The 12,535-nt window shown below is 35.9% G+C and overlaps 1 protein-coding gene across 4 annotated transcripts in view; it reads left to right on the top strand.

Annotated features, from left to right (window-relative positions):
- KLHL8 (kelch like family member 8) overlaps positions 1–12,535 on the top strand; it is a 59,519-nt gene that overhangs the window by 26,101 nt on the left and 20,883 nt on the right. For all 4 annotated transcript variants that reach the window (XM_032400754.1, XM_032400751.1, XM_032400752.1 and 1 more), the window contains one exon: positions 5,454–5,812. In XM_032400754.1, the coding sequence (XP_032256645.1) occupies positions 5,600–5,812 (213 nt within the window). In that variant the 5' untranslated portion in view covers positions 5,454–5,599. The remainder of the gene's footprint in view (positions 1–5,453; positions 5,813–12,535) is intronic.

Here is a 12,535-nt window from a genome sequence, read left to right as displayed (position 1 = left end):
AGTCTTCTTAAGATTCCTGCCTCAGGCGCCTGGGTGGCTCAGTCGTTAAGCGTCTGCCTTCGGCTCAGGTGATGATCCCAGAGTCCTGGGATCGAGTCCCACATCGGGCTCCCTGCTTGGCAGGAAGCCTGCTTCTCCCTCTCCCACTCCCCCTGCTTGTGTTCCTGCTCTCGCTGTCTCTCTCTCTGTCAAATAAATAAATAAAATCTTTAAAAAAAAAAAAAAAAAAAGATCCCTGCCTCTCCAGCATATGTTCTGAGATTAAGTAACTCTTCTTCCTGCATACCCCAGGCGCTTTTCAAATTGTTGCTTTTATGCTGGGTCTTTCAGGGCAAGGACTCAGTTTCCTATCACCTTCTGGCTCTGCCAGAGCCAGGCCTTGCTGATTTTAAGCCCTACTGATTGTAAAAACTCATGAAGTTATTTAATCCTTACTGGTTTTCAAAGCCAAATGTGGGGATTGTTTTTCCAGTGCAAGTCTCATGTGGGGTCTTCTTCTCCCTTCTCTGCTTGTGGTAACCCTCCCATTTGTGGTTAGTCTTGCCAGGAGTTAGTTTGCTGATTATGTCTCTGACCCTCTTACCCTTTTTTAATGTGACCTCTTCCCCATGATTAACTTTGGAAAGTTTGTTCTGCCAGTCTTTGGGTCATTTTCTAAGTTAGTTCCTCTTGTTTTTTTTAAGATTTTATTTATTTGTCAGAGAGAGAGAGAGTGAGCATGCACAAGCAGGGGGAACAGCAGGCAGAGGGAAAAGCAGGCTCCCTGCTGAGCAAGGAGCTTGATGCGGGACTTGATCCCAGGACCTCGGGATCATGACCTGAGCCGAAGGCAGACGCTTAACCGACTGAGCCACCCAGGCATCCCATTAGTTCCTCTGATGAGGCTTTCTAGGTGTGTTTGTGGGACGAGGTGAGCTCAGAATCCTCCCAATCTGCTATTTTCCTCCTGCACCTTACATCTGCACCATTTTAACATTCCTAGCAACAGTGCGTAAGGCCACATCCTGGCCAATACTTGTTATTTTCTGGGGGAAAATAATTTTTTTTTTCAAAGATTTTATTTATTTATTTGACAGAGGGAGACACAACAAGAGACGGAACACAAGCAGGGGGAGTGGGAGAGGGAGAAGCAGGCTTCCCACCAAGCAGGGAGCCTGATGTGGGGCTTGATCCCAGGACCCTGGGACCATTACCTGAGCCGAAGGCAGACAGACGCTTAACGACTGAGCCATCCAGCACCCTGTTATTTTCTGAATTTTTGATTGTGGCCATCCTAATGGTTTGGGGTCTTGATTTGCATACTCCTGATAGTGATGTTGAACATCTTGTGTTTATTGGTCATTTCTTTTTTTTTTTTTTGGAGAAATGTCTATTCAGGTCCTTTGCCCATTTTTAAATTGGACTGTTTGAGGGTTTTTGTTGTTACTGTTGAGTTGAAGGACTTTTGGCTTGCAAATATTTTCTTCCTTTCTGTGGGTTTCCTTTTCACTGTGTTGTTTCCTGTGCTGCACAGACGTTTTAAAGTTTGATGTAGTCCCATTTGTCTTTTTTCTTGTTGTCTGTGCTTTTGGTGTTAAATCCAAGCAATCATGCCACATCCAGTGTCATGAAGTTTTTCCTCTGTGTTTTCCTCTAGGAGTTTTATGATTTCAGGCATCAGTGTTCCTAAGATTTATAGGTTTGTAGTTTTCTCATAGTCTTTGTTTAACTTTGATATCGGGGTAATGCTGGCCTCATTGAATGAGTTAGGATGTTTTCTGTCCTCTTCAATTTTTTGGGAAAAGTTTGGAAGGAATAGTATTAGTTTTTCGTTAAATGTTTGGTAGAATTCACTAGTGAAGCCCTTAGGTCTAAGTCTTTAATTTGTTGGGAGATTTTTGATTATTGATTCAATCTTCTTAATAGTTATGTCTATTCAGATTTTCTATTTCTTTGTGATTTAGATTTTGTTTCCTAGAAACTTGTCAATTTCATACTCAATTTGTTGTACAATTGTTCATAGTATTCTCTTATAATTCTTTTTATTTTTGTAGAGTCAGAAGTAATGTTCCCACTTCATTTCTGATTTTATTAATTTGAACCTTCTATCTTTTTGTCTTACTTGATTCAGCTGAAGTTTTGTCAATTGTGTTGATCTCTTCAAAGAACCAACTTTTTCCTCTATTGTGTGTCTGTTTTCTTTTTCATTTATCTCTCTTCTAATCTTAATTTCATTTCTGCTAGCTTTGGGTTTAGTTTGTTTTCCTTTTCTAGTTTTTTTTTTTTTTTTTTTTAAGATTTTATATATTTATTTGACAGAGAGATAGAGAGAGAGCACAGATAGGCAGAATGGCAGGTAGAGGGAGAAGCAGGCTCTCCGCTGAGCAGAGAGCCCGATGCGGGGCTCGATCCCAGGGCCCTGGGATCATGACCTAAGCCGAAGGCAGACGCTTAACCGACTGAGCCACTCAGGTGCCCCCCCCTTTCTAGTTTAAGTTGTAAAGCTAGATTTGAGATTTTTGATTTGAGATTTTATTTGAGATTTTTAAAAATATGTTTATAGCGTAAGTTTCCTCCTTAGCACTGCTTTCACTGTGGCTACTATCAGTTTTGGTATGTTGTGTTTTTGTTTTCATTTGCTAAGTATTTTCTGTTTTCCCTTGTGATTTCCTCTTTGATCCATTGGTTGTTTAAAAGTGTATTATTTTTCCCAGTCCTGCCAATTTTCCATTTTTCTTTTGTCATTGATGTCTAAATTCATCCTTTTGTAGTTAGAAGATACTTGGTATGCTGTTTATCTTTTTAAATCTTTGAGACTTAATTTGTGGCCTAACAATGGTCTATTCTGGAAAATGTCCCATGTGCACTTGAGAAGGATGTGTATTGTGTTGTTGGGTAGAGTGTTCTTTTTATGTCTTAGATCTAGTGGGTTTATTGTGTGTGTTGTTCTCTATTTCTTCTGTCTGGTTGTTCTATGCATTATTATGAATGGAGTATTGGAGTCTCCAGTTATTATTCTGGAACTATTTATTTGTCACTTCATTTCTTTTAGTTTTTGCTTCATGTATTTTCATGATTTGTCATTACAGGCATAAATCTTTGTTATATCTTCTTGCTGTGTTGATCCTTTGTTAATATATAGTATCTTTCTTTGTTTCTTGTAACCTTTTTTGACTTAAATTTATTTTATCTGGTACTAGTATAGCTGTATTTGCTCTCTTTTGGTTACTATTTGCGTGGAATATTTTTTCCATCCTTTTCATTTTAACTTGTTTGTGTCTTTGGACACAATTAGTAATTATTAAATTTTGATCTAAAATTTTTCATTTTTAATTTTCTATTTTAAATTAGTCCCCCTTAGGTTGTATAGGAAATAAGATTTGGTGTTACAAATGAAAGTTACAGTAATATCAGCTTTTACCTTAATAATTGCTTTTTCTTCTTTAGATGTATTAGTCTCTTAAATCTGTAGAAAACAAAATGTGGTTACAAACCATTGCTACAGTAATACCAGCTTTTGTAATTACCCATGTATTTACTTTTACTGAACTCTTTATTTTTCCATATGGCTTTGAGTTACTATTTAGCATTCTTTCATTTAACCTTGTAGGTCTCTCTTGAATATTTCTTGCAGGCCGGGTCTAATGGTCACAAACTGTCCCAGCTTTAGTTTATCTGGGAATGTCTTAATTCTTCCCTCGCTTTTGAAGGATATTATTGCCAGATACAATATTTTTGATTGACAGTTTTTGTCTCTTAGTACCTTGAACATATCTGCCCACCCTTTCTGGCTTCTGAAGTTTCTTATAAAAAAATCTGATACTCTTATTGAGGAATCCTGTATCTGATGATTCACTTTTCTCTTGTTGTGTTATAGATTCTCTTTTTATCTTTGTCTTTTGGAAACTTGATTATAATGTCTTGGTGTGGTTTTCTTTGAGTTCTCTTTTGTAGAACTTCTTGAATGTTTATATTCATCAAATTTAGGGAGTTTTTAGTCATTATTTCTTTAAATAGTCTCTCTTCCCCTTTATCTCTCTCTTACTCTTCGAGGATTCCTACAATGTGTATATTGGTCTGTGTGATGTTCCACAAGTCTTTTAGGTTCTGCTCATGTTTCTTCAATTTTTTCCTGAGAGTCAATAATTTCCATTGTCTTGCTTCAGGGTTGATAATTCTTTTGCCTGTTCAAATCTGTCCTAAGTCCCTCTAGTGAATTTTTTATTTCAGTTATTGCACTTTTCAGTTCCAGAAACTCTTTTTGGTGTCTATTTAGTTTTTCTGTTTGATGGTATTGATTGTTTTCCTGACTCCACATCTTCCTTTAGTTCTTTGAGCATCTTTATTTTATTTTTTTTATTATGTTCAGTTAGCCCCTGAAGCATCTTTAAAAGAGTTGTTTTAAAGTCTTCATTTAGTATAAATCTCGTTAGTTCCTTTTTTTTAAGGACAGTTTGTTGTTTGTCCACCTGCCCCCCCCCCAAATGTGTTCCATCGTATGCCTTGTGATTCTTTTCTTGAACACTGGGCATTTGAATCTAATAATGTAGTAATTCTGGAAATCAGTGTCCAGATTTAATCCAGTTCTTCTTTAAGGTCTGCTATTTTTTGTTACTTTCCCCCCCCCTCTTTTTGATTATTGTAGGCCATCTCTATGCTGAAGATCAACCTGAGGTATAATTTAAGGTCGTCTTAGGTCTTTTCTGAGCATTTCCTTTGGCATGCATTGTCACTTTCTAGTTTTCCTTGTATATACTCTTATTTTATATTGTCTTGCTTCTGAAAAGGGAAAAAAAAACAAATGAGTGGGAAGGAAGGACACAAGCCTTTTAAATCCTCTGGAAGTCACTTCAGCCAAGAGGGAGGGACTTGCAACAATAGGTGGAGGTGTATTAACATGGCTATCCACCTCTTTATCTACACCTCTGTGATCAGAAGCTGTAGTCAGCAATCAGCAGAGATCCCTGATATTTGGAGGACTGGGTCCTTTTTGTCCACCCTGACTCCTGAAAACTGTGCAAGCTCTCAGGAATGTGCACACAGCTGCTTACTTGCCACTTGACTGAGGATGTGGGAATGGGCTGCTGCTACTGCTGAAATTGACCAAAACTAAACATCTCAAGTCTTTCCCTGGAAATTGCAAGCCTTCACCAGACTCCACAGAATTCCAAAATAGTTATATTAGGCAGATTCTGCCAGTGCAATTGTTGCCTAGGTGGGGAAGACAGGTTCCTGATGCTTCTATTCCACCATCTTCCCAGAATTTTCAAATTAGATTTTAAAGGCATTCCTTTACTGAAATAATTAGCTGAGGTAACTTCTATGACATATATCATAAAGCTACAAAGTTACTTTTTCTTTTTTAAGTAATAATTTATGTGGTCATTTTACATATGTAGCTTTGGTAAACTAATTACCAATGATTTTTTTCTTTTGGTGAATTTTTATGTGTTTTATTTGTTTTTTAATCTCAGGAAACTGGACAATGACAATTTGAGTGGATTTCGAAAAATGTCTGAAGGTTAGCGGGCAGCATCTACCTTCTGCCTTTCCCCACTCTTTACAAAAGAATAAATGGGATGTTTGAGAAGAGAGCTATATTAAAAGAAGAGTGTTACAAATGGCTTCAGAATCTGTGAATGCAAAGCAAGCTAGGAATCACTGCACAAAGGGGAAAAGGCAGCAGCACCAGCAAATAAAGAATAGGTCTTCAATTAGTGATGGTGATGGAGAAGACTCCTTTATCTTTGAAGCAAATGAAGCTTGGAAAGATTTTCATGGTTCCCTTCTTCGGTTTTATGAAAATGGAGAACTCTGTGATGTCACACTAAAGGTGAGACTCTCTTTTTTTCTTTTTCAACCTCTTTATTGCATTAAGAAAAATGAAGGTTTCTAGAACCACACAAGGCAGATTTTTGGTGCCATACTTACTTGTTATAGTCAAGATAGTTTTAGTCTTCATCCTTTTTTATTGAAGGTGAAAGGACATAAGGGAAGGTATATAAAGGGAGGTTAGCATAAGATAAAATTATTGTACTAATTAAATGTTAATATTCATTATTTCTTAGTTTAACTTCTGAGAGTTCTGGAACTTTAAAACATTAAATAGTTATTATTAATGAAATTAATAAAGTGCTGTTGACCAGTAAGCTCTTAACTCATGAATTTAGAAATTACTTAGAAAGTTAGGAAGTCTTGGTTGTTTATTCAGCTGCACTAGTATTTTAGTATATGTTCCTATCTGGTAATTTAACCGCTACTTTAAAACAGTTGTCTCTTGAGTGAGATTATCTATACCTGATAGTGAAGTAGAATCTATTTAGACTTGGATGAAAAAGTGTAGTAAATTTTAAGTCTGTGGTCTATAGAATCATGTTATTCTGAAAAAGACAGTTTTAGTAAAATTGGAAGAGTGATAAAGCAGTGTGGAAGAATCCATGTTCTAATTGTTCGTCATTACTTGTTTAAGGTACTTTTTTTTACTATTCTTCTGTGTCAGTGTAATATGAAAATTTTTTTTGGTGATTCATATGCATTCATGGAGCATTTTCCACATTTGATTTGCCACTTTGGAATCTCTTAGATTTTGCTTTCTGCTCTTGATCAGGCAAGTTTTTAGAGCTGAGTCATAGGGATTGAAGACCCACCTGAAGAATCAGATCAGAGGACACTCAACAAAAGTCTGTAAACTGAAAGCATAAGCTTTGAGTTTCAGGTCCAGAATGTCTGGGACTATAGTATTATGTTGCGAATAAACTGTTACTGTTCCCTATGTATTTCCGGGTCCTAAGAGATTGAGAAGAAAACCATTATATAATTCTAGCTCTGTGTGAAATTTAGCCATGTATATATTTTAATGTAGGATCACAAGTTTTTTTGTTCTGTATGGTATGTTTAATTTTATGCCATTATTCTAATTTTCACCCTTGCTGTGAAATTCAGTGACCCACACTGGCTTTGGCAAAAACAAAAACTGTAAAATAGATTATTTGAATTCAGTCAATTATCATTCAGCATATCAGTGTATGAATGGAAAATTATTGATTTTATAAATTTTATAATTGAATTTTAGAATGATTTTTACAACATAGTACATACAAAGTTTCTTAAGTAAAAAATAGGGATATAGCCATTTTAGGGCAAGTGAGAACTAAACTCATAACTTTATTGTGTAACTTAGGCAATAGATTGAAATAAAAACTCCCACAGAATCAGTGGTTGAAAACTAAAATACTGTGTTTTAAACAGTGACAGAGATCTTTGGGGAATAAGAAACACTTCATTAATTTAAAGGGACTATCATTTTTACTTTTTCAACTATAAAATTGGAGTCATGATTAGGTTTTTGTGAGGAATAAGTGAATTGATACAAGTTAAGTCCTTATGGCAGGCTTGGTATAGAATAGATCACAAATATCCTCTATTTGGATCATTATGTGTACTATTATTGTTGTTCCAAGGGTATCAGATAATTCTGCTATGGTGTATTTTGTTCCTATTGATTAAAGTATTACAACTTGGGATGCCTGGGTGGCTCAGTCAGTTAAGGGTCTGCCTTTGGCTTAGGTCATGATCCCAGGGTCCTGGGATTGAGTCCCGCATCGGGCTCCCTGCTCAGTGGGGAGTCTGCTTCTTCCTCTGCCCACCGCTCCCCCTGCTTGTGCTCTCTTTCTCTCTGACAAATAAATAAATAAAATCTTTAAAAACTATTACAACTTAATCTTTTAACAGGTCTAATATTGGATTGTTTCTTAACTCTAATTCAACATTTCTTCAGCTGTCAGAATTTAACTGTCGTAGAACAACTAAGTCAAATGGGGTTATGGATAATTTATAATGCTCTGTTCAACATAAACTTCACTTTTTATATTCATATAACTTTTAGGATTATTCTTTAATATAAAGTCATCTACGTTCTTTTATTAGTATGTTTCCTTTGACCATTATTGCTTTTAGGACACACATTTTATTTTATTTTTTTTAAATATTTTATTTATTTGACAGAGACACAGAGAGGGAACACAAGCAGGGGGAGTGGGAGAGGGAGAAGCAGGCCTCTCGCAGAGCAGGAAGCCCGATGCAGGGCTCAGTCCCAGGACCCTGGGATCATGAATTGAGCTGAAGGCAGATACTTAACGACTGAGCCACCCAGGCGCCCCAAGACGCACATTTTAGAAAGATCATTGAGCTCGCTCAGACAGTGGAGTGTGTGACCCTTGATCTCGGGGTTGTAAATTTGAGCCCTACGTTGGGTATAGAGATTACTTAAAAATAAAATCTTTAGGGGCACCTGGGTGACTCCATCAGTTCAGCATCTGCCTTTGGCTCAGGACATGATCCTGGAGTGCAGGGATCCAGCCCTGCATTGGGCTCCCTGCTCAGCGGGGAGTCTGCTTCTCCCTCTGCCCTTATCCCCACTTGTGCTCTTTCTCTCTCTCTCAAATAAATAAATAAAATCTTTAAAAAAATAAAATCTTTTTTTTAAAAAAATGCAGTTATCCAGATTTTATTATTTGTATATAAGGTCATTAGCTGATTTTTAAATTCCAAAATGAACACCTATGTTAGAAATAACAAGTTTATTTAGCATATATTTACTAAGGTCTTACTCTAGTACGTGGAGAGTATAAATAAACTTGAAATTTGAACAATAATCTTTTCTTGCCTTGAAGGCATTTGAAATTTAGTCAGAGATAGGCACAAACACAGCTAATGATAGTACAATTTAGTGATTATCATTTTTGTGTTATTTTTATGGTAGCATAGGAGAGGATTTATGAATTATGCCTGAGAGGTGATTGGAAAGGCTTCACATAAGAGATTATTATCTTGAGGTCATTCCAGGGAGAGGTAAAACTTGTTTATATGTTATTTTGTTTATTAATGAAAACATTTTAAACAGTATATCCAGTAGCAGGTCTAAAATTATGTATGGGGCAAGCTTCTTAAGGGCAACAATTTGGTTGGATAAAGGATGGGGAAATTTGTCTTGCAGAGGTATTGCATGGCACTCATAATGCTTAAATTATATGTTATAGATCAACAGGAGTAACATTTACAAAGATGCTTATACTCATGCTTTATGTAGTTTGAGGAAATGTAATTCTTACTAAAGATTATAGTTAATTTTACTTAAAGAGGTTAACAGATTATTAGAGGAAGGAAATCCCCTACATCACCTGTTGATGCTGCCACTGAATATGTTTTATTCATATCATTTGGCTTCTTTTTCTTTAAAGTACATGTTTCTGTAATTTTTTTAAACAAATGTTTATAGAATTCTAATAAATACTTTCAAGACTAAGTGTCATAATTTTTTGGTGTCAAACTTCTAAATGACCAGATATGAATAAGTCCTCCAAAAGGTTTCAGGGAAGCAAAATATATGAACTACATTTTACCAGCATACTTCCAAGAGGTAGAAATGATAAAATTATTAGCCTTATAAATGTAACAGATAACTCCTGACTGGAAGGCAGACATAATCTAATAAAAGAAAAATGATAAAGGAGGAGGTGATTTTATATTTAACACTTAAGCATTCTGTGTTAAACAGTATAATAAATGATCACTTTTACTTTCTGACGTTCAAGTAATAAATTGATATTTTGATTTTTTTCATGTTCAGAAAAGCTATTTAAATATTTATATTTGTCGATCCTTGTTTATTCGATCTCTAAAATGTTATCCATTGTTTCCATTATGCAGGTTTTTAAAAAGACTTTATTTATTTGTCAGAGAGAGAGAGAGTGCAAGCATGCCCAAGCAGGGGAGGTGGCAGGCCAAGGGAGAAGCAGGCTCCCCACTGAGCAAGAAGCCTGATGCGGGACTCAGTTCCAGGACCCTGGGATCATGACCTGAGCCAAAGGCTTAACTGACTGAGCCACCCAGGTGTCCCTCATTTCTAAATTTCTTTTTTTTTTTTTTAAAGATTTTATTTATTTATTTGAGAGAGCAAGAGAGAGAGAGAGGGAAAGAGCACAAGCAGGGGGAGAAGCAGGCAGAGGGAGAAGCAGACTCCCCGCTGAACAGGGAGCCTGATGCGGGGCTCGATCCCAGCACCCTGTGATCATGACCTGGGCCGAAGGCAGACGCTTAACCGACTAAGCCACTCAGGCATCCCTCATTTCTAAATTTCTGATGAAATGTTCTTTCATTCCTAAATTTCTGATGAAATGTTTTTGGTAATTGATAATTATTTTTATGTACCAGAGCAGAAGAATATAGAAATAAACTTTCAGTAATATAATGAGACTATATAATGTCAAAGGAGAATCAGTGCATAAAAAGCCAAATATTTTGATGTTGCTATTTCATACACATGGCTCAAAGACCTTTTTAAAATTAAGATGGGTATTTATTCTAAAAGGGCACATAGGGGGTGTGATTGTGTGTGTGTGTATTAAATATTCAAATTTTAGTTTATTTGAATCAAATTAAAAGAGTTATTGCAAGACAAATCCTCATGAACAATATGAAAATAATTTGTGGTCCATCGATTTATACAGCTTGGATAAGAAAGCAGTGTTAAAATAATGTTTAACTGGAAATTGTAGAATTCTATTTTATGTAATGGCAAGTTGTTGAAGCAGATTTATGTCGTGAGATTTACAGCTATTTACATAGAAACTAAATCTCAATGATGGCATATGCAGATATTCTTTTTTTTTTTTTTTTAAAGATTTTGTTTATTTATTTGACAGAGAGAGACACAGCGAGAGAGAACACAAGCAGGGGGAGTGGGAGAGGGAGAAGCAGGCTTCCCGCGGAGCAGGGAGCCCGATGTGGGACTCGATCCCAGGTCCCTGGGATCATGACTTGAGCCGAGCAGATGCTTAACGACTGAGCCACCCAGGTGCCACCAGCATATGCAGATATTCTTAAAAAAAGGATATTTTTAGCCTGTTTTTAAAATGTTTAATATCAGGTTTCACATCCCATTTTAGGACTGAAGTGAATTTGAAAACATGCCAAGCTTTCTGCTTTAGTCTAGGTTACACCTTGAATCTCAATAGAATCTAAATCCTGCCTTGTGAATTCTTTTAGAAAATTAAATATAGTATAACTAACAGAAATGATTATCTTGTATTTGTTGAAGGCATATTCATTTTTCTTCCACGTTAGTGAAAAAGGGTCAGGGAGGAACATTTATAAACAAAAGCCTTTATACATTGTAATACTCCTCAGGCCTTTTTCTTTAGAAGTTCTCATTTTAAAATTCATTCCCAAATAATGAGACACAACTATAAGTGTATTATACAGTCAAAATGCTACAGGCAAACAGGAAAATTTATAAAACACTATCCTATTACTTGCACTTAATGATTATTTAACATAAAGTGCTTGGAAAACTGGATACTCAGTACCAAAAACTTCCAGATGGAAATAAAGATGTAAGTGTAAAACAGTAAAGCCATAAAAATACTGGAATACCTGAAGTTAACATTTATGGACTATTAGAATGATTCCAATTTTAAGCATAACATCTAAGGCAGAAATAATAAAGACAAAGATCGATTTGATTGTGTAAAAGTCTATAGGGGGTGAATAAAAAAAAGTACATCATAAAAGAGAAAAGCTTGAAATAAATATGACAAACGACTCACACTCTAAATGTATGAGGAGTTCTTACAAATACATACGAAAAAAGTCACATAGGAAAAAGTTCATAGAAGAGATACAAATAGCCCAAAATTAATGAATGATTTCAATGGTATTAGTAAAACATAAACTAAAACAGTGGGATAATATTTTCATTCATCAAATTGACATATTTTTTAATAAGCAGTCAAAATATGGCACAAATATTGTTGGTAGATCAGAAATAGACAATTTAGCAGTGTACATCCAAACTGCACCTATACTTTGAAATACCATTTCTACTTCTAGGAATTTATCTGTAGGAAATAATGGAGTGTGAACAGATTTAGTGACAGCAAAGTTTACTGTGTCAATAACAGCAAACTATTGACAGTAGTGTAATTTTTCAACAAATAAGGTGGTAAGATTTCAGTGTTTTTATTATATTATTTTAAAATAATTTAAGAAATGAAAAAACTTCAGTTAAGCTCATAGTAAATACTACTAAGTAGTGGTTTATTTATTCTGTGCTTCAATGTTCTCACTGTTAAATAGTGGATCATAATAGTACCTACTTATAGGGGCATTGGGACAATTAAGTGAGTTAATATGTGAAAAGCACTTAGTGCTTGACATGGTGACTAGTTAATAATACTGTTGTATATTTAGACGTTGGCTAAGGGAAGAGATCTTTTTTTTTTTTAAAGATTTTATTTATTTGACAGAGAGAGACACAGGGAGAGAGGGAACACAAGCAGGGAGAGTGGGAGAGGGAGAAGCAGGCTTCCTGCAGAGCAGGGAGCCCGATGTGGGGCTCGATCCCAGGACCCTGGGATCATGACCCGAGCTGAAGGCAGAAGCTTAACGACTGAGCCACCCAGGCGCCCGAGAAGAGATCTTTTTTTAAAAAAAGATTTATTTATTTGAGAGAGCGTGCGTGCCTCAGCACGGGTTGGGGAGAGGGGCAGAGGGAGAG

The sequence above is a fragment of the Phoca vitulina genome, unplaced genomic scaffold, assembly GCF_004348235.1.
Source record: "Phoca vitulina isolate PV1807 unplaced genomic scaffold, GSC_HSeal_1.0 scaffold3, whole genome shotgun sequence".
NCBI lineage: Eukaryota > Metazoa > Chordata > Mammalia > Carnivora > Phocidae > Phoca > Phoca vitulina.
The sequence above is the reverse complement of the archived record's forward strand: the minus strand, read 5'-3'. Positions and strand labels throughout refer to the sequence as shown.